This window comes from Drosophila mojavensis, unplaced genomic scaffold, assembly GCF_018153725.1.
Source record: "Drosophila mojavensis isolate 15081-1352.22 unplaced genomic scaffold, ASM1815372v1 contig_36, whole genome shotgun sequence".
Classification (NCBI taxonomy): domain Eukaryota; kingdom Metazoa; phylum Arthropoda; class Insecta; order Diptera; family Drosophilidae; genus Drosophila; species Drosophila mojavensis.
Window position 1 is genome coordinate 12933861 of NW_025318858.1, and position 23620 is coordinate 12957480.

Sequence of the window (23620 nt, forward strand, 5' to 3'; positions counted from 1 at the left end):
TAAACAACATGCTTATAACTCTATGATCGCCCCACCTGTATTCAGAATAGTTGGACAGTGGCAAAAACACCAAGGACCGACAGCAAGAGCTATTCACACACAAAGACACACACGCACACAGAGAGACAGGGAGAGAAAGAGAGAGACGGAGTCGCACACACACACACACTGTTGCCCTGTCACTCATTTATTCAGTCAAACTGTCAATGCTACAACTAGTTTCAATCTTTGTATTTTGCGCTTTCCCTTGCAATTGGCAGGCGGAGCAGCATTACATTTGCTTGATTGAACTTGCGCCCTGCCACTGCCCTAACTAACTTGCCCAGCTACGGCTACCGTTTTCCGATTTCCTTTCTAGTAAGTGCTGTAAGTGTGTCTGTGTCGATGTGTGCGTGATTGTGCATTGGCATTTCTGTGTGCGCCACGCTGACAGCAGTCGAAAAGCTTGGCAAACGCTTGGACTGAACTTGGCCAAAAACCAGAAACCAGTGGCAAAGCCAGTTTGTTACCTCAGTGGGTGAGATACGTTGTTAAATGCATAAACAGTCAACCCTGACCCAAATTCGATGCAGAGCAAGAGGGAGTCCGAAATGCCAGCATAGCCAACAGTATTTTCATAGCATACTTTATAGCGCATACAATTTAAAGTGCACTTTTCATCAGCAACAGCAGCAGCAGCAGCAGCAGCAGCAGCAGCAAACGAAAAGTAAACTTGAAAAATATATGTCTAGTTTTCTTCTTTTTTCTTTTCTTGCATGTTTATTTGCCGCTTCTCAACTCATAGCTTAATCCGCCAACTAGAAACAACGACACAGAGCAACGAATGGCAACTAAACGAAAGACAAACTTTCTATACCCTTACAAAAAATTAGCTTGCTTGACATTAACAGACCATTTGTGACTCACGATTGACTTCAGATGGATTTTTAAAAATATTTTTAAATATTTGTTTAAACAGTTTAATGTTCTGTTACCTTTTAGGATTACAGAAGTGCAGCAATGCCGATGTAAAAGGAAGAAGAAGTAGATAATGAACATCTTATTATTTATTATTTCATCTTCTATTTTCAAATCGAAAGTGTCTACATGTTTGGTGTTCAGCTAGATTTTTGCTCGTTTGCCTTTGGCTCTTACGATTTTCAGTTGCATTTATATGGCCCATACATCTCAATTTGTGCGACTTGCGAATTGGGTTACTGTTTGGTGTCTGGGCCCGAGCAATAGACTCTGACAGTGTGACTTTAAGAGCTCAGAGCGTGGCCTGCGAAGCGCGGGCGGGGCTGAGTTTGCTTAGCTGAAATTTCAGTGACTGTCAGTAGTGTTTCTGTTGTTCTTTCAGAGCATATCAATTAAGTTGGCATTGGCTTACGGCTGTAGCCGGAGAGTCAGCTTATCATTTGCATGGAAATTACCCTAACAACCCACACACACACACACACACACACGCACACACACAAGCCATTCGATCCCAACTGGGTTGGCGTCCAACTTTATAACTTTAAACAAAATCACAGCATGGAAAAACAATGTGAAACGCATAAAAACTGAAAGAGTTGAGCAATTTCTTCTTTTCCCATATTTTTTCCTTTCGTTAAAAAAAAAAAAAAAAAAAAAAAAATACCGAAAGTTTTGCTCTTTTAAATTCATTTAAACGCTTTTAGCACTTTTCACGCCAACCAACCAGGATGTCTCCTGCTCGTCTGGAGCTTTATGGATGGCCCACAGTCGACAATCGCCTCCCCCCTTTGGCCACATCATCGCCTACCCATACAGAAACAAAGTTTCGTTTTGGTTTCGGTACAGTAAAAAAATATATATATATGTGTCTGGCTTCGTTCGTTGGTGATGGAAAATAATAGCAAAGTTTTTCAACGCACAGAGCGAAACTAATAGAATAATACGACTGTGCCGAGGCAGGCTAACTGGCGTTGACAATGTCTCCTACAAAGTGGTAATTAGGACTTGTAAAGCATTTTACTTGATTTCTTATTTGGGTTAATCAATTACTATCGCTTAGTTGTATTTGTGTTTATTTTACCGAATGTTTTCATTGATTGACGAAATGACTTTAAAGACAGCAGGTCCTGTGATAGGGTAGCCAGGGCCACGACTGATCAAGGAGTAAAATGTGGGTAATGTCTTAAAGTAATTATAGACAACTAAACTATGTGTGTCTAGGTGTTTTCTGTTAGAGAAAATTCATTTGATTATCGCCTTGCTTATTTTGATTGGCTACATCCATATTCCTGTTATCTCTCTTGTTCTATCTCTATTAAGCAATGAACATAAAATCCGTCAGAGTTCTTTAAATTTAACATTTAACTGGTTGTCCAGCACTTTCCGCTCAAGTTGACTCGGCTTGGCCTTTGTTGTTGACCAAAGAGTCTCTGCGTTTAAATCCCCTGCAGCGCATTCATCCGCATGCGTAGAGCATGCCAATTGTGCAATTGTTTGAAAATTTCTTTTGCTAAAAACTTGTACGTTGTGACTTTTTTTCAGCTTCATTTCTTTGTTTTTCTGTTGTTCTTGTTGTTGCTCTTGTTATTTTGTTGCCGGTCGTTTCTCACTTTTTACGCCCGTAAGTTTTGTGTGTTGCGGTTGCCAGGCTTCCCATCCGGCGGGCTCTGGGCTGCTGTCTTAATAGGTGTTGGCAATCATGAAGTTGCTTGCGGCAGCAGTACGCGAATCAGGCCAACAACTAGCAAAGTTTTATTTTATTTTATTTTTTATTTTTTACAGTGTGTGTGTGTGCGTGTGTATTTAGCCATTAGTCGCTTTGATCAAATATTTAAAGCTAATGAACAAGATGGGCACACTGCCAACTTGCAATAAACGAAAAGAATCAAATGGAAAATAAAACACGAAATGAAACGCAACTGCAACTAAACTTGTTTGCCATCCGCAATGATTTAAAGCCGGCCAAGAAAATAGATATATACAAAAAAGAAGACAAAACCCCCACCCCAAAAAAAAAAAAAAAAAAAAAAAAAAAAGAAATTGAGAAAAAAGCCTTTCATCGGCTGTCCTGCCCAAAAGGTGGTTCAATCAACCTGACAAATTTCAATCGGGCTGCGGTAAAAACTGGCTCACAGCACTCAGATAGAACGAGTCCAGGTTCAGCCAGATACCAGCCGAGTCACGCCATGGCACAATTAGGATGCCGTTGAAGTTTTGTCAATGAATGAAAAGCGTCTGCAACTTTTATTTAACTTGCCAGTGGCCGGGCACACAGAGCAACTCTGCTTGGTCAACAATTGCCTCGTCTAGAACGTGCACTCACGTACCGACCCACACACACACACACACATACACACACACACACGCACAGAGATTGAGGAGTGAGAGAGAGAGAGAAAGTGTGGGCCAGAGCTCAGGTAAATGGGTAAACCAACATGCAGTGGGTCGTTGGCTTTAGGTATTTATAGCAGTTAGTGTTCGGGTCCGTACTAACTCCCGATGATTTCGACGTTTCAATGCAGCTGAAAATTGTTTCAATGTGAGCCGATGTAAAGCTCTTTATAATGTGATACATGCCTACTTACTACAGATCAAAACATAATACAAGAATAAACAATTTATATTTGAGTTAAGTTTAATAGTCATAATATATATTTATTTTAGCTCTTATACTAATTACTTCATTATTACAATTACTAATTTTATTAATTATATTCATAGTAACTATTAAAATATTAAAAATTAAATATATATATAAATATATAAATGTATGTATATATAAACGTAATATATGTATATATATTTTAAAAATAAAGTAATGGTATTTAATATATCCAATAATTCTGCAATTTATTTTAGTTTTTCATATAGATAAAAATATAATATAAATATAATAACAATAAACCTTTTAAATATGAATTTTATATAAACTATTTACATTTGAGTATATTATAAATTGTATTAAATTATTCGAATATTTTCATTTTTATGCTAATTTTATTTTTAATAATTAACATGCTCTAATATAAAATACAATAAATAATAATAAATAATTTAAATTTAAATTTTACATAAAAGTTGATCTGCTATTCATTTTAATTTTACTAGCTCTATCGGGCTGTCGGTCTACTTAATTTATATTAAAATACAAAATAAATAATAATAAACACAAATAGTAAATTTAAATTGAATGCTGAATATAAATATTCGGCTATTTATTTGAGCTAGTTTTGTATACTAATTGCGTAGATAATAACTGTTGTACACACATATTAATAATATATAATATAATATATAGATAAAAATATAATACAAATGAAATTCAGCAATCTTAATTGACATTTAATATTGATTAAATATAATTAATCACATATTTAGTTGAGTATATCATTTAAAGATTAATATTTTTTATATTAATTAAGTATGATAATATGCTATATTGATTAAACATTATTATTCATACATTTAGTTGAGCATATTCTTTTAATAATCATATTGGTTATAGCTCTCTCTTGTTGTTCCCTCTGGATGATTGTTAGAGTATGCAATTTGTACTCAGCTGAAACAATTTCGAGTTGAGGCACTTTTTATGTGTGCAATTGCTTGGGTACGAATATTGTGAATATTGTGAACTTTATTTGAATTGGCTTTGGCCTGCTGCTGCTCAGTCGCGTGCCAAAGTTAACTGCGGTCGAGGCATGGTCAGCCGCAGCATTTCGTTCAGTGCATTCGTAAGCTGCAAGCTGTCGCAGCGATAAGCCGCCTGTTCATTTCAGTTCATTCAGTAGCGGCTGCTGTGCTCTGCTCTGCTCTGCTCTGCTCTGCTCTACTCTGCTGGTCGTTATCGCCAAACCAACTGACCCCGTCGCCCATCGCGCTAAGCCACAACACAAACGGCCCCCGTCGGGCTCCGCTTGCTAATCGGACGGAGCTGAGCTGAGTAACAACGTTGTTTACATTGCGAGTGCAATAAAAATTGACCCACGATGAGCCGCAGCAGCTGGCGCAGCAGCTGCCTCTATCGGTTAGTTCGCAATCGGAAGTATTCACTAGAAGATGTTCCATTTATCGCTGCTCCATTCGTTGGCATTGCTGTGGCTTGTGGCCGGAGCTGCGGCTGCCAAGTCCCCAGTAGCCTCGCTGGCAGCTAAGGACTATCAGCTGGACTTTCTGCGTGCCCTCAGCGATCAGGCCGAGCAGCGCGCCGAGCAAAGCCTCAACGATTATCTGCAGCAATTGGAGCGCAATGCCAGCTATAGCAACTACACTGAGCAACTGACCGTGGCGCGAGCCTCTCACAAATTACAGCCAAAGGTGCTGCTAATCAAACAGTTGCTGGATGCTCAGCAGCAACAGCAACACACGCAACTCGACTTGGAGCACATCTGTGTGCTGCGCAACCTGGTGTTTCTCGGCCGCCTGAAGCAGCAATTGCGCGCTGCTAGAGATGCCAGCACCCAGGAAATACGTCAGCTGCGCGTCCATCGGCTTTGCCAGCAATTCGAACGGCCTGTGACGGAGCAGCGTAGACAACGGCTGATCAACGAGCAAACTGTGGGTGCAGCCCTCAACCAATTGAATCTGACGCAGAGTTCAATGAACGTGACCAGCCTGGATCTCGGCCAATTCGGGCAAGAGTTGTACGAGCGTGTGAAACTATCGGGCGCCGAGATCATAGACAACTATGTGCTCATACTACGGGGCCTGCTGCAAGATATTCTCGATGCCGAGCATGCCGATCTGACGGACAATACAACGCAACTGGAGCGGCTGCTGCAGCAGCTGGACAACATGTTGGCCATACCCGACTTCTTTGATAAGCGACAGAGCGTCTATGAGTTTCTGGAGCGCCATCTGCATGCGGATTACGATCAGCTGCGTGAGAGCGCCAACGCCGATCAGCACATTACCGAGCAGCTGCTGGAGCAGCTGAAAGCAAAGGGCTTGGATCTGTTCGTTATCTTCTTGTTCAGTAACTTTGAGTTTCTGGAGCAAGTGCATCATCATTGGTCACAGCTGCTGCCGCAGACGCCCAGCCTGCTCCTCGACGACACGCACCGGCTGCTCTATGACATACAACAGCTGTACGAACGCTTCAAACTGGACACGGAGAGCACGTCCAAGTATGAAGCGTATGCAACAGCCCTGAAACGCCTGCACGAGCGCACAGTGGAACAGGGCCAGCAAAATCATCACATATTCGAGATGCTCAGCAATGCTGCACAAAACGTTGGCAGCGTTACCTTCAATATGATCAAAGCCAAGTGCAAGGAATTGCCTTAGGCATATAAGCGAGCACTGAGGAATATTATTATATTGATTTATTTAATTAAAATGAGGAACAAATTAATGTGAATTTATTTCATTCCTTAAGATACATATATATTACTTATAAATAAAGTTAAAAAAAAACCTCAGTCCGAGTGCCGAGCGCCTATAAGATGGCTTGAACCCAGAACGACTTGAGGTTTTAATACATAAACATCGAACCATGTCTTGGCATCTATTACGGTCTTTTTCAAAATATGTCGCCAATGCATTGAAAGGAGCAGATTTCCCCAGAGCAGCAGCATGTAGCTCAGCTTTAAAATTCGTAAGCTGAGATCCTTCGTTAAAAATGTTGAATTTTGTTCCATTCTTACGAATGTTTGAAGTGTGATGCCTTATAGGATTGCCCCTTCTACAACTGTCACATGGGGCAATTATGGAACCACTTTCATATATATGAAGTTGATTTAACATACGAATTTGTTATTATATTTGACTTAGATTTATTTTGAATAAAGGTAGCAGTAAACAAAAAAAAAAAAAAAAAAAAAAAAAAAAAAAAAAAAAAAAAAAAAAAAAAAAAAAAAAAAAAAAAAACAATATAAATAAATTTAAAAAAAATAATAATAAATTAAAAATAAAAAAAATTTATTTTTATCTGACTTGCATTAAATGCTTTACGTTTTATATTTATCTCAATTATACAAAAAGGATTTCAATTTTCGAATAATTATTTCACATTGAGTTGAATTGAGTCAAAGGCAATGTGAAAATGCGTTGCGTTTAAGCAATGTCAAATGAAATGTCGGAGCTTTATTATATTTTGTTTTGCAATAATGTTGCTGCTATTACTGCTATTTTGTAATATCCGCCGGAGTGCTGGGTTGCTGCATCGGATGTCGCTTTAATAGCGCTCCAGGCACTCCAACTTTCTCTCCCATTCACTCTGTCTTTCTCGCTCTCACTCTCTGTCTCTCTCTCCCTCTCTCTCTCTCTCTCTCTCTGTCTCGCTCTGTGTGTCCGCCTGTCTATCTCCGTTAACCCGCCCATACTGTTTCTCCTTTGCCGCATTATGCTGATGCTGATGCTGATGTGGTTGTTTATCTGATGCTGCCAACGGGCTAGTGGACCTGGCTGAAGCCTAGGGGCCAGGCTTTCCAAACTAATGACTGTTGCTGCCGTTGTCGTTAGAGCGAGCCAGCTAATTAATTGCCGTCGTTGCAGGTGATTAGAACTTAAATGAGTTGCAGCATTGGTGGTCAGACGACCATCAGCAGCAGGGCACTCGAAACTAACGTCAAGCGATCCCCAAACGAAACCATAATATGCTTACAAAATCTGTTCAGCTCGACAGTTTGTTTAGGATGGCCAAAATTATATTTGATGTGCCCGACTGTGACGCGTTTGCCAATATGTTAGACCTGAAATCATTAGACTGACTGTATTGCATCTGAGCAAACAGCATTCACACAAGAGTAAATACTGGGCATTCACTTTGTTCTCCATTCTAGAAGCAATTAAATGAAACATTTGTCAATAATAATTGTCCGACAGTTGGAAATCAATTCATAAACTAGTCAAATACGAAACCAATATTATGTTCGATAAAGCTCAATTGTTGATGTTGAGGTATTTTCGACTTTTTAATTACTATTTTCCCACAGCAATTTTGTTGAAATCAAATTACTAACTTTTAATTAAAGCCCAGTTACATAGTTTATGTAGAGCGACTAAACTAGAGCGATGTTTTTTCTAAGCAGCAGCCTTAGCTATCAATAATGTGCGGTTGTCAAAATATTTATGAACATGTTCAATGGGAAAACAATTATTAAATAAAAATTTGCAAAATTCAAATCCAGTTCTTAAATAATATTTTCCATGCTTGGTAATTGATATTGGATATTTGAAATTTATTTTTAGTGCTTTAAATTTATATACTCTACATGAGTAAATTTGGTATTATATTAAATTATTTTTAATTATTTATTTATTTTTATTTTATTAGTAGTATTATTATTTATTTATTTTTATTTATATATTTTTTCTTTCTAATTAAAAAAACAAATAAGTATAATATTTGATATATAATTTTGAGGCTATGAAAGCTGAACAAAAATACATAGGTTACGGAAAGAAATATTTATTCACAAATAAAGTTTAAAGAGATGCTACAAATATTTATAGTATAACGCAGGATCAGTAGATAATGAGGCTGAAGGCAGTTGATTCTCTTCTTAGTTCGGCTGCCAGAGGAAAAAGTCTTTGGTCTGAATGCCAATATGCCAAGAGTCATGAGGAATGGACTCAACCTAAAATTTGTTGCACCTTAAAGTGCCGCTCAATCCCTATTAAGTATACTTATAAAAAATAAAGGTTGATTTAGCTGGTATTGTTTAATTAGAAAATAAATTTCGTATTCTTCCAATACGGTCTGTTTAAATAGCTTAAATGAAAGCCATGAAGGCAGCTATTTATTTATAAATTTTATATTATATAGTTCGCTTTTATCTGAAGTTTTTCCCATAAGAAGAGTTTTCAATTAAAAGTCCCCAATCATTCTACATAGTTTTTAAATATTTAAAGATACTAGCATATGAAATAGCTTCAGTTGAGTTCGGTTAAAAAAAAAAAAAAAAAGAAAGTCATGCATCATGAGCTGTTTGCCCAAATACCTATACACACAGAGTAGGTTCATGAATAAAACTATTGATTTAGCCTTAAGCAAACCCAGTTTACACGAAGCTGCCAAACTGCCAAACGTTTGCACAACATTTATCACCTTTAATGCTGCAAACAGTGAACAGCAGAGCAGAGCCAATTCCTTTTGTGTGTGGGTGTGCGTGGGTGGTTGTGGGATGCTTGACTCGTTGTGGATTCTGCCAATGGGGCAGCGGGCACGGGCAGAGCCCATAACAAGTATCGTTAACAATTGCTGTTGGGCTCAGCAATCATCGCTTCATTGTAATTAAGAGCGGCAGTTCATAGAATATGTTATCATGTAAGAGAATTTGTAACGGAGATCACGCTCTCCCTTTTGCGTTGTCTCTTTCACCCACGCACCGGCTCAGCTTAATCCGCCGGCTCGCGTACATTGTAATTAGTATGCAATTAACTCTTGTTTAGAGCAGATGCTGTGTTAGATTGACTATTACAAACATAGTAGCGGACAGCACGACAGCCTAGTCGCTTGCTCGCGTCTATCACATAAACTCTGTAAACTCAAATAATCGCTAATAAACTAATCACTAAGTAAATTCAATCGTTTAATAATTTAAAGCTATTCGAAAAATCTCGATAGCTCAACATTTGGTGACCCCGACGTGATTCTCTTTCGTTTCTTTACATATTTGCATATATATTGACAGCATCACATACATACATACACCCGTGAACATAAGCATTGTATATAGCGATTAGTTGCGTGCCGTTACTTTGCCAATTCGCCAGACACTCTTTCGTTCGGTCTGCAATACACTGGCGCCCGTAAAAGTAGTACACATGCGAAAACTTCTGCAATTGACAATCTAATAAAGAATCAACTAATTTCTGAACTATGTCTATGGTTAGTGACTGCGTGTTCTATAGCTTCAATCTATAAGTGATTAAGTTTACATAAGCACAGTGTAATTACATGCTTGCCGTTATTCTTCGTTGACATTGCACTCTTTCACCACGGCTGCGATACGAGCGCGTCCATAATAATCGTACCGGTGTGCAACAATTCATACGTGTATATTATTTGAGTACCATAATATAATTCTTTGCCAGTTTATTAAAGTTGCAAGTACTCTGCTCGACAAATACGACTTATTCCAAGTTTGTGTCTGCGCTATATATACATTTACTTACTCTTGCAATCGCGCTCACACCAACGACTTTGAACTCTATCGTGTTGCTCTTGCTGTACTCGTCATGGCGAATTTAGATGCTAGTGCAGTTGCTCCCGAAGATCGCGTGCGGTTTTATAAGCTCAAGGTACAGTCGGTGAAAAAGCTACAATCCAAGGTCGATTCAGATGCTCTTGCCGATCACAGTGACAGCACTCTAAATGTTCTACTGGAGCATATCGACAAGCTAAGCCACTCCTTTAGCAAGGCCCATGAAAGTCTAGAGGAGCTCGACTTTACTGAGATGTCCAGCAATTTGCGCACTGACTTTGATGATTTAATAATGGTCATGCAGTCAACAATAATGTCCGAAGTGCAAAGTCGTACTGCTCAAGTGCATCATAGTTCCACGTTTAGTCGTCCAAGTGACCCTCCTCGCGCATCCGCTCCCAGATTGCAGGCTGCACCTGCGTTGCCGCCATTAAAGCTACCTACGTTCAGCGGTGGATATGCTAATTGGGCTGATTTCTACTCAATGTTTTCTACAATCATTGAAAGTCGGCCAGAAATCAGCAATATGGAAAGACTTCAGCACCTCCGGTCCTGCCTCGATGGCGCAGCGTTGGATACGGTTCGCTCTTTGGAAATTTCTAATGATAATTATACAATTGCCATAAATTTATTAAAGCAGAGATATGATAACCGACGTTTAATCTTCCAGGCCCACATCGTAAAGATCTTAGGTCTCAAAAGAGTAGAAAACGGATCCATAATCAAGCTGCGTGAGCTATCTGACAGCTTCAATGTCCATATGCGTGCGCTCAGTAGTCTGGGCACAACAGAGCAGATAGCCAGTGCCATGATTGCTCAGATACTGCTACAGAAGCTTGATGAGGCCTCACAAGCTAAATGGGAAGAGAAATTGGACAACTCAGAGACGGCTCTTCAGATACCCAGATATGAAGAAGTCTCCTCATTTCTTGAGCTTCGTTGCCGTACTTTGGAATCGATGAAATTTGCTCTTACAAACTATTCGTCAAGTAAGCCGATGAATTCTTGCAGTAAGGTTGCTACCAGTAGATCAGCATTTCTCGTAACCGGCCACAGTACTCACAGTTGCAATTTTTGTAATGATCTTGAGCACACAATCTACAAATGCCCAAGATTCGCAAACTTGTCTCCTAGTCTTCGCCTGAATGAGGTCCGAAAGGCTGGCTTATGTTTGAATTGTCTCAAGGGAGGTCATCAGTCGCGACAATGTGGCTCGCGCAGTTGTCGGGTCTGTGGAGTCAAGCATCATACGCTTCTTCATCTCGGCCACTCCAGCACATCGCAGGCAGCAATTCCGCCCCATCAACAATCTTCAACATCAAGAGTACAGACCATCCCTCAGCCCTCAGCACCAGCCACTACTCTCTTATCCAAGGATCGGCACAGCGATGTTGTGCTCCTGGCTACCGCAGTGGTTCTGGCAAGGAATCGGTTTGGCGAGCTTGTTCCTTGTCGTGCACTTTTAGATTCAGGCTCTCAACTACATCTCATTACAGCCAGATTTGCGAATCTCCTGCAACTTAAGAGAACAAAATCGGTGGCATCTGTATGCGGCGTAGGCGACTCCAATGTTGCCATGGATGGCAGCAGCATTTGCCTCACTCTTCAAGCTCATGCATCTGAATATACAACTAGCATAACGGCTATGGTAGCTACAAATATAACTGGCAGGCAGCCCAGTTCTAATGTGAATACGAGCAATTGGAGCATACCGCAAAATATAGTGCTGGCAGATCCAGCTTTCCATAGGCCGCAACGAGTAGATCTGCTTATCGGAGCTAGCCTGTTTTATGATTTGCTCTGTGTGGGACAAATCAAGTTGATGCCTGGACTTCCATTGTTACAGAAGACTCGTCTTGGTTGGGTTGTATCAGGTGGCGAGGCTCGCAACCACAACTCCGTGCTAATAGCTTCAAAGACGCCTTTGGATCCGATTACAGACTCCTGTGCTGATATCAAGTTGGACAGTCTCGTTCGTCGCTTTTGGGAAGTTGAGCGCTGCAGCGATTCCATTGTAAAGTTCAGCAAGGAAGACTCAGACTGCGAAGCGCATTTTGCGAGGCATTACAATCGATTGGCTAGTGGCCAATATACAGTACGCCTGCCTGTTAAGCTTAGTTGTGAGCTTCTTGGAGATTCTTATGAGCAAGCGCGACATCGGTTTCTCAATTTGGAGAAGAAATTGAGTCGTTTGCCGCATATAAAGTCTCAATACTCAGCATTTCTGAAAGAGTATCTTGAACTTGGTCACATGTCACGCGTTCCTCTAAATTCATTCCATCTATGCAGATATTTTCTTCCTCATCACTGCGTTCTGAAGGATGATAGCACAACTACCAAGCTTCGCGTCGTCTTTGATGGATCTGCATCTACAACAACTGGGCATTCGTTGAATGACATTCTAATGTCAGGTCCCGTCATTCAGCCAAAATTAGTCGACATATTATTGCGCTTCCGATCTTATCCAGTTGCACTCACCGGCGATATTTGCAAAATGTATCGTTGCGTGAAAGTACCTGAGCCAGACAGCTATCTACAATGCATTTTATGGAGGAATTCGCCAGATGATGAGTTGGAAGTTTTCAGGCTTGATACGGTAACATATGGAACAAAACCAGCGTCATTTTTGTCTGTGCGTGCCATGCATCAGCTTGCCGTAGATGAAAGGAACGCATTCCCAGTCGGGTCCGACGTACTGCTTCGCGATTTCTATGTTGATGATTTGATTAGTGGAGGAAATTCAGTCGAAGAAGCAAGACTTGTTATGCAAGAGACAGCTGGAATCTTGGCATGTGGGAAGTTTAAATTGAGGAAGTGGTGTTCAAGCCATCCCATGGTACTGGACGGCGTAACAGACTGCGACAAGGAATCGCTCATTAGGTTCAATGATGGCAGCGACATTACAAAGACACTTGGCCTTGCATGGGATCCGGCATCTGATCAACTTCTTTTCTCATATCTAGCTCTGAATTCAGCCTCTAAGCCCTCCAGGCGCTCTGTTCTCTCGTCTATTGCTAGGTTTTATGATCCCCTCGGCCTGGTCGGCCCAGTAATAACGAAAGCTAAAATCTTCTTGCAACAACTCTGGAGGCATAAACTTGATTGGGATGAGAGTCTCCCGTCTGCATGTCACACTGCATGGCTAGACATTTGCAGCAACTTTGGCAATGGTCTTAGTAGTGCATTTCCCAGGCTATCATTAATACCAGGATCGAAGGTTGAGGTCCATGGATTCTGCGATGCCAGCATCGAGGCATACGGAGCTTGCATTTATATTGTATCCAGAGGTCAGCATACCATCAGCAGGTTGCTTTGCTCTAAGTCTCGAGTTGCGCCTCTAAAAACGCTCACGGTTCCCAAGCTGGAACTATGCGGGGCAGAGTTGCTTGCGCGTCTAATGAATGAAGTGGCTCGCTTAGGCATTTTCGCAGGCGAGTTTCATTGTTGGTCTGACTCTACTGTTGCGCTTTCTTGGATCAATGACGAGCCCGGACGATTTAACGTTTTTGTTTCAAATCGCATCGCCACGATACAAGATCTCACATCAGCAATGGAATGGCACTATATACCTACAACACTGAATCCCGCGGATATATTATCTCGGGGTGCATTGCCCTCGGATTTAAATGCATCATTACATTGGTTCAACGGTCCAGGTTTCCTCTGTAAGCCCAGATCTCAGTGGCCAGTATCAGCACTTCCAGAAAGAACTTCAATTGAGCGTCGAAGAACTGTGCTTCTTGTAAAGGACGCAGTCCATGATGTCTCTATGGACTGCAAGTTTGTGAATTCTTTCGGCCGCTTGCAGCGTACGTTTGCATACGTATCAAAGTTTATTAAAAAAAGTCATGGTCCAGGAATAACCCTAGCAGACATCCGGAACGGCACTCATATACTGTTAAGAATGATTCAACGAACACATCTCTCAGACGACATAAATGCTCTTCGAAATAAAGGAATGGTTCCGTCATCCAGCAGTCTAGCCTCGCTGTCACCGTTCCTTGATGAGATTGGGCTGCTACGTGTCGATGGTCGTCTCAAAAACTCAACTTTAAATTTCGATAGTCGCCATCCAATTATTTTGCCCAAAGTTCATCCAGTAACTAGAGCCATCATAATGCATTTCCATCAGCGAAACTTGCACGCTGGTCCCCGAGCAGTGCTAGCGTTGGTTCGTTCCCAATATTGGCCAATTGGAGGTAGAAAAACTGTAGCCAGTGTAATTCAGAGATGCGTAATTTGCTTTCGTGCAAGGCCCCGACTCGTTGAACACATAATGGCAGATCTACCCAAGGATCGAGTCGACGGCTATCGGGTCTTTGGAGTGACTGGAGTCGACTTTTGCGGACCCTTCTTTTACAAGCCTGAGTCACGAAACAAGGCGCCTGTGAAATGCTACGTTTGTGTGTTTATTTGTTTTGCTACGAAGGCTATTTGGTTGGAGTTAGTCAAGGATTTAACTACCGCGGCATTTTTGCATGCACTTCAACGTTTCATATGCACCAGAGGAAAGCCAAGTCAAATCTGGTCGGATAACGCCACAAACTTTCTTGGTGCCCGCAATCAGCTTCAGGAGTTGAAGCGTCTATTTCTGTCAGACACCCACCAGAAGGCTGTGAAGGATTTCTGTTTGGCAGACTCAATCGAATGGCATTTCATCCCTCCACGATCACCTCACTTTGGTGGCTTGTGGGAGGCTGCAGTGAAGACAGCGAAGCATCATTTTTACCGATGTGTTGGGTCCTCCGTCCTAACTTACGATGAGCTTCGCACACTGGTTTGCAACATCGCTGCTGTCGTTAATTCACGCCCTTTAGTTTCGATTTCAGAGCACCCATCAGACATAGACGTGTTGACTCCTGCGCATTTCCTCAACGGTGGCCCTCCTTCGTCTTTCAGTGAGCCAAACCTAACCGGGCTCAATTTTAATCGTTTGGATGCTTGGCAGCGCGTAAGCTATCTCCAGCAGGTGTTCTGGACTCGTTGGCGGGACGAATATCTCAACTTGTTACAACAGCGAGCGAAATGGAGAACCTCCAAACCTGGCTTGGCTGTTGGCAACATAGTTCTTGTGAAGGATGAGAATCTACCTTCATTTAAGTGGCCACTAGCCAGAATAATCGAACTTATCCCTGGAAGTGATGGCGTTGCACGGGTAGCCCTACTAAAAACTGAAGTTGGCGAGATAAGAAGAGCTACAAATAAGCTGTGCTTGCTGCCCCTTAAGGATTCTGTTGAAGACTAAGTCTTCAACGGGGGGAGGATGTTGGGCTCAGCAATCATCGCTTCATTGTAATTAAGAGCGGCAGTTCATAGAATATGTTATCATGTAAGAGAATTTGTAACGGAGATCACGCTCTCCCTTTTGCGTTGTCTCTTTCACCCACGCACCGGCTCAGCTTAATCCGCCGGCTCGCGTACATTGTAATTAGTATGCAATTAACTCTTGTTTAGAGCAGATGCTGTGTTAGATTGACTATTACAAACATAGTAGCGGACAGCACGACAGCCTAGTCGCTTGCTCGCGTCTATCACATAAACTCTGTAAACTCAAATAATCGCTAATAAACTAATCACTAAGTAAATTCAATCGTTTAATAATTTAAAGCTATTCGAAAAATCTCGATAGCTCAACAATTGCAATAGTAATAACAACAAGTATTGGCAGTCAGTGGCACAAACAATGCAACGAAATGCAATTTCACACTAGGCTAAACTGCAGCAGCGTCCAGCGCTCGAGTTGGGATTGTTCGATTCAGGAGCCAATCCGGCGGACATTGGTGGAATGTTTTATGGGCATCGGAGCTCAAAGGCCGTACGGCATGAAATTTAATTATGATTTATTGTTCTGCAAGCCTTGTGTGTTGGCATAATCTCAGTCTACAAACTTTTACGAGCCACTAATGCTAAACACTTAATTCATAGTTTATATATAATTTTGCCTTTGTTACTGTCAAAACTTTTCGCAGAAGCCATTGGGCTAATCGCTCTGGCTTCAATCTGTATAGCTATTAACTTTTAAGTGCTGCCATAAATCCTGACAGCTCTTGCTTTGGGCAACAGCTATTTATGGGCGTGTCTACGTGGAATTGTAAAAGCACACAGAGAATATATCATTGGCAATGGGAAGCGTAATTTGAGTATCTGTCTTAATTACGAATGTCTAAATAACTTGCATTCCGTTATTTCATTGCAGTCATTCAAGAGGATCCCGAATTCACAGACGTCATTGACAATATAACAGTGCCGGCGGGACGTAATGTCAAATTGGCTTGTTCTGTTAAAAATCTGGGCTCGTATAAGGTAAGTGCACCAAATACAATATTCTGAGAAATGGAAGAGCGTACTATAATTTTGATATAATACAATACATATTTTCATTTATATTTTATTGATCAGATTCACATCAAATATGCTAGAATTATGATGCAATATAATGGAAATACATTAAATTAAATAAATAAATTTCTATTACAGATTTTAGAGTAGATTAATTTTTGAATATAATACATTTCTTTATATTATATTATATATTATGTTAAATATATACATTATATCATAATTTACATTATATATATATATAAATGATTATATTATACAAATATTCATACAATTTTGACAACAGAATTAATAGATTATTATATTTTATATTATATTAAATAAATATTAAATATTATTTCGAGTTTAAGCTTATATCCTATAAATTGGGATGACATATTGCTATACGTTTTTTTATTAACTAAATGTCAGCACTGACGTGCAATCAGGTTTTATCAGAACGTGTGAACAAACTTGAAGTGAACCTGCAGCCAACTAATATGCCGCTGTCTAAGAGCAACATGTCCAAAATGCGTTCACCAACAATAACAGCAACAGCAACAATAACAGCAACAGCAACAATAACAGCAACAGCAACAATAACAGCAGCAGCAACAATAACAAAGGCCAGTCAAGTACTTGGAACAGCAACAGGAGGCGCCCCATGGTGAGCGGACAGGAAGGGCAACGCATTGAACTTGTTGTTGACTTGCTCAGCTTCGTTCCACACTTGAGTTTTGGCATGAACTGAAGTCATAGCTGTTGTTGTTGTTGTTGTCTCTTATGTTTTTCGCTTAATATGTTACAATGTGTGCTCATGTTTGTCCCCAACTCGACGCTTGACAGCACAGCAGGGCAATTGGCAACTCTGTTGCTGCTGTTGTTGTTGCTTTAATTAAGTAATTTGTGCTGAGAGTCTAACCAGCTGCCCAAGCTCAAAAATCAAACTGTCACAAATGCTCTGGACATGCCGAGCACGTTAATCAGTTGCAGGTAATCATAAAATCAACTCTGCTCAATATGCATTGAAGTGCTGCATATTTTTAGGCTGCACTTGATATGCATAGCACTTGCTTTGTGTCGCCGTTCTCTTCCTCTCTCCCTCACACACACTCTCTCTCTGCGTGTGTGTGTGTGTGTGTGTGAGAGAGCTCTGGAGTACCCGGCAATTTAAATTTGCATTCAATTGAATTTCCATAATGTGCGTCGGCCGAAACGTGCATAAATTCTATTTGACACGAGATATTTGCTTCATCTTTTATCAACGAGCGCATGTTATGTGCTCGTAATAATTTTTATGGCCCTTAAGTTTGGCATGCAATTGCCCAAACACAAACCCAAACCCGGACCCAGACCCCAACCCTAACCCCAACCCCAACCCCAACCAACAATGCGCAGGACCCCAAGCGTCCAATACTGCCTCAGGTATGCTCAAAAGTTAACCAGCAGCAGCACCAGCAACAACAACAAGCAGCAAAAGGAACTACGCGTAGCTGCAATAAAACGTGACTTTGCATGCAAAATAGTTGCGTAGCCGCTGGCAGGCAGGTTACAATGGAATTGATTTTTATAACCGAACGTCGGGTACATCAACTTCCTTGCTAAGCCTGACAAAATGCATCTGCCTATATAATTGGATGAGCCCAATCTTAATATATTTGATCTATTTTTATTAGTTTATTTATTTAGACGGTTTTTTTTTTTTTTTAATATCTATTAAGCAAACAAAGTGTTTTCAAATTTATTGTATTTATGTAGATTATCCCCTGATATTCAAGCTAAAACTTGGGGGAAAAAATGTTTGAATATATATATATATATAGTATAGTATAGAATTATTACTATATATATTTATCTAGAATTTATATATACACGCACCATCCATATACTCCTATACCTCGGGTATTTCAATATTCAGATATGAGCGTCGTCGAACTCTTCGAAAATCTGTTTCTTTTACAATTCTATATACAGTACTTTGCTGTTGATCACTTCACAGTGATATAGCTATTTTTCTTTATTGGTCAAATCCAGACTAAAACCCGACCAACTGAGATCTAAAATTATTTGTTGTTCAATGTTAATGAAATGAAATATATTTAGAATATTTAATTTAAATCATTATATCTAAATTTTTTCAGGAAACTAAACCTTTAAGCTAGAATCTCCATGGTAGAGTCGTGTTGGTCTTTACTATAATGTTTATAGTTCACTTTTAAGAGCGTGGTAATTTGCAAAATATAGATGTTTAAAATAAGTTAAATAAAAGAATATTTGCAGAGAAAAATATATCAATTGAGGGAAGTTATTTTCCAAGCAACCGAATTGGGGTTTTTGCCATCAGAAGCTTCTGAGTTGTTAAGAAATTCAACCAAAGGGAAAAAAAGAAACCAAACTGAAACTTTCTTACTTTATAATTTTATTGAATTTTATTTGCTAGGCACAAATTGTTCTGCTGTGGGTTCCGGAAGTGCATTGCAACTACGACTTGCGAATGGTAAATTATATAAATATATATATTTTTGTAATTCCTTTCAACTGCTGCTCTTCGAGGCGTACAAATATTTAAGCTGCGTGTAAATTAACTTGCGTAGCTCTGCGCCGCTGTCTTAACAGGTTTGCACGTTAAGTTGTTAATATTTCGAGTGCTGCGATGCCATTTGTTTCCAGAGAGTTTCCAAAACTGTCGGCTCTTAGTCTGTTATGTTATGGGCTTGTTTGTATTTCAATTTTCAGCGCCTACACAAACACCCAGAGAAAACAACAACCAGCCGAGTGTGGCTTGTTGTTCTTGTGCTTCGGCTTGCTTTCGTTGTACGCCGGAAACAAACATAAACATAAGAAAATGTTCGTTGCTTTTCGCTCTAGTTAAAAGTTTTTTTTTGTTTTTGTTTTTCATTCTATTTTGATTTACTATTTTGTGCTTTAGTTTTAGATAAAAAATTGATGGCATCATTTGCAATATCAGGCCCAAAGGGTTGAGCTATTAAGCAAATTGCGATTGGATATTTTCTGTCTTGTCTATTGGCATATATTATCAGTGCACGCTTTAGCCCTGACACTGAATTCGTGGAAAAATAAATTGAATATTCAAATACCCTGCACACATTTTAAATGCGAATTCAACATATATTGTTCCTATAAAAATGTACCTAGCAAAAGTATATATGTATATACATTATCGATTTGGGCGATGAGGAAAATTGATCTAGCCATGTTTGCTTGATCGTCCCTCTGCTCAATTGAAGCTGAAAGCTTCTGTAATGAATACACTGAAAGAAAAGTACTTATTTAAATGTTAGACATTGGGCTATCAAAATTACGCCTTGTACATTTTTATGTAGATCTGGAACCGAAGTTATTCAATGAGTAATTTATTATGATATATCTCAAGAAAATAAGTGTGCAGCAAATATGTTGCCTGGAAACATTTTTCTATGGAGAGCTATATGGTATCTCTTAGTCAGGCATTGGTGACTATATCCCTTCTTTTACAAACTACATATATCAGCAGACATGTAGACACGATCGACAGCTGTTAATTTGTTTTCTAGAACTTTGAAATGAGTTTTAACTTATTATATCGAATAATAACTAAACTCGAGCATATATAAGCCTATACCTCTGCACACAGTCTTTAGTTCACTCAGCTGTTGACTAAACGTATACTAAAAATGAACAGGAAGCTGATCTTAACTGTATTAGTGATTGGCATATTTGCTGAAATGCACACTTATGCGAACGGAGAGGAAGCAGTTTGTAAAATAATTTATGTGACATTTCTAGGAACTCACAGTATGACCTCTTTTGCAGAATGACGCAGAAGTGATTGCAAAAATTGATCAGGCTATCAAAAATCCACTCGGCCACTTCCAAAATAATAAAGAATATGAGGATTTTGTCGAGCAATTAGAATTGATTAAGATTTTACCAGCAGACAAGGCCGACCAAAAGGAAAAATTCTTTAAGAATTTTCAAAAATATAACAACCGACGATTGGAGCTAGAGCGTAACATTGAATGCCGTGCAAAGGAGCTCGAGAAAGAAATACACACATCTGCAATAAGTGCTGATTGCATAAGATTCTACTACAATCAGAAAATCAAAATCGAAGCGGCATTGACAGATACCAACGCTCAGAAGGAAAGAAGCTTGCTTGAAAATAGCGAGCCCTGCGCAGCCTATGTAGTAGATATTGATGAGAGCGACTCCTACTACGACTCCTACAACGACGACTACGATTACTAATTCTGATGACATGATCTGAAGATTACAATCTGATAACGCAATGATTGGGCATATATCAGCATATAGCAGCATATATCAAATATATATTAAAATTTACCCTTTCAGCTGTTAACAGATTCCTTTTATTATAAACGGTTGATCAGTATTATGGGAAGAGAGTATCAGGCAGTCGGTTCTGGCCTGATTGCACACTCTAAATTGTTGTAAATCTCATTTCCGTATTAGTGAACATCTCAATTCGCCTATTTAAAAACCTAGGTCATTCGGACTTTAGGGTGTCTCCTCCTCGGGAGAGCTAACAATAATGTTACTATTTGTTTATTATTGTTTCACAAGCAGTATGTGCACATAAATATATTTATACATATTCATCTAAACCAATTTGTGAGTCTAAAATTGATTTGTTCCTCAATTTAAATTAGCTTCAGCTGGTTCGATTGGGAAATAGTGTCACAGTTGCACTTAAATAAATTCATATAATAATATTCCTCAGCGTACGGTGCTTAGTATACTTGGATAATGTCTGCAAGTGAAACTAAAACGAGCTGGAGCTGGATTATTATTATTTTGCTTTATGGAACACTGGCTGTACAATCTAAAAGCCGAACACATCGGGCAAATTTAGTGTGTAGACAAATGAATGACAAATTAGTGCGAACTCATTAAATTATCTCATTTTGCAGCGTACAAAGGCTGAGGAATATGTCATTGCGAAAATGGATGTGCTGCTTAAGGACCAAGTCGGGCATTACAAAAACAACTATGAGTATTCAGACTTCTTGAGTGACTTAATTATAATTAGGAACTCGAATAAGCCAGTCCCCGCGAAAGAACTCGCTATCGACAGATTTCAAGCATATAACTATCGACGATTGGATCTGGAGGGACAGCTGGAAGACCGCGTGAGTGACATAGAGTTTGAAATGGAATCAGTTCAATCACACAAAAAATGCCTGAGGTTTTATGAAAAACAGAAGTTAGCCATCAAAAGAGCATATACTAAGAAAAACTCAGATAAGCAAAAGATCTTAGACAAATCATGCAAGCCTTGCCCATTTGTATCGAATTCCAACGGTCAAGGCAACGGTAACAACCCTAACAAAAACGTCAACAGCAATCACAACAGCAACTACAATAATAACAGCAACAATAACAATAACAACGGCAACAACAACAATGACAACAACAACAACTATAACAACAACGGCAATAATCACAACAACAACACCAACCACAACAGCAACACCAATAGCAATACCAATACCAATAGCAACCAAAACGTCAACCACAACAACAACAACAATAATGGCACTAGCAACAACCATGGCAACAATAACAACAATGGCAAAGACAACGGGAACAGCAACCACGGCAGCAATACTAATGGTAACAATAACAACAACGGCACCAACGGCAATAGCAACAACAGCAACAATAATAATGGTAACAACAACATTGGCAACAACGGTAACAACAATGGCAACAACGGCAATAACCATAACAACAACACCAACCACAACAGCAACACCAATAGCAACCAAACCGTCAACCACAACATCAACCTCAACAAGAACCATACCAACAACAAGCATACCAACAACAAGCATACCAACAACAAGCATACCAACAACAAGCATACCAACAACAAGCATACCAACAACAAGCATACCAACAACAAGCATACCAACAACAAGCATACCAACAACAAGCATACCAACAACAAGCATACCAACAACAAGCAACCAACAACAAGCATACCAACAACAAGCATACCAACAACAACCATACTAACAAAAACCATACCAACAAAAACCATACCAACAAGAACAACACGAAAAAGTGGTACTAGCATCAACAAGGGCAACGGCAACAGCAACAACAACGGCAACGGCAACAGCAATAGCAACAACAACGGTAACAGCAATGGCAGCAGCAGCAACCAGGGCAACCAGCCCTGCAAGGGCAACAAGCCCTGCAAGGGCAACCAGGGCAGCAGCCTTGTGGTCGACTATTGCGACTATTGCCTGTTGGACGTTTTATATTATGCTTTTGGCTGAGGACAAGCGTTGAATGTAAAAGTTAAATATGTAACCGCAACCTTTCTTTATTCAATCAATCCCAACCCCCCTGCATTCAGTTAGTGCCTTGAAATGTGGAAAATATTATCGTGCGTGCGGCTGAAGTTTAAAATATATCCTAGGGTTAACAACAAAAGGTCAATTCGGGGGCGTTTTAATTTAGCTAGATCGGTATCTTCCATAGTTGTACAATAATATATATATGTATGTAACAGCGCCGTAACAAAAGCTGATATCTTAGAGCTAGATACAACTAAAAATAAACATGGAATTCTCGATTTACTGTAGATCCTTCTCATTAATGCACAAAAAATGTGTTACACGCCCTTAACGAATATGGATTATTATATAAAATACCCATCGACATATAATATTTCGCATAATTGCAAATACAATTTGTTTATCTCTTCCCTTGCAAACTTTTTAAGATTCAACTAAAGCCGTAGCAAAAATTGTCATTGGTGATGATCATCTCAGACTCTTTCATTTAGATTCATGTGTATTTTATACAATTTTGATTTATACTTTGGACATGGGCCCTAACAAGAAAAAAAAGTTAACATTCTATTTGGTTATTTTGAATGATGTAGAAAAAATATTATTTTTGTCGACAATTTTAAGAAGATAGAGAACACCTTTAATGGATTTGTTCCTCATATTAAATTAGCTTCAGCTTATTGGATTGGGAAATAGCGTAGCAAATACAGTTGAATAAAACTATATAAGTGTATTCCTCAATGCTTGGTGCTTAGTATACATAGAGAATGTTTACAAGTAAAAATAATATAAGCTGGAACTGGATTATATTTATATTATCCAACTAATTTAGTGTGTAAGCAAATGAATGTGAAACTAGTGCAAACCCATAATATA

General features: G+C 39.5%; 3 protein-coding genes across 4 annotated transcripts in view; all 3 read left to right on the top strand.

The window, feature by feature from the left end:
• LOC6576669 (neurotrimin) overlaps positions 1-23620 on the top strand; it is an 83889-nt gene that overhangs the window by 34271 nt on the left and 25998 nt on the right. For both annotated transcript variants that reach the window (XR_004364035.2, XM_015165308.3), the window contains exon 2: positions 16300-16406. Coding sequence is in view for 1 of the 2 variants with exons in the window: in XM_015165308.3 (XP_015020794.1) it covers positions 16300-16406 (107 nt within the window). In the remaining variant the exon portion in view is untranslated. The remainder of the gene's footprint in view (positions 1-16299; positions 16407-23620) is intronic.
• On the top strand, positions 4968-6446 carry LOC6576667. The gene has a single exon (XM_002002619.4). It carries the CDS (start codon positions 5014-5016, stop codon positions 6238-6240), a length of 1227 nt encoding a protein of 408 aa, XP_002002655.1. The 5' UTR covers positions 4968-5013; the 3' UTR covers positions 6241-6446.
• Positions 20068-20765, top strand: LOC116803988. The gene is made up of 2 exons (XM_032729417.2): positions 20068-20176; positions 20235-20765. The coding sequence occupies exons 1-2, from the start codon at positions 20096-20098 to the stop codon at positions 20667-20669; spliced, it is 516 nt and encodes a 171-aa protein (XP_032585308.1). The 5' UTR covers positions 20068-20095; the 3' UTR covers positions 20670-20765.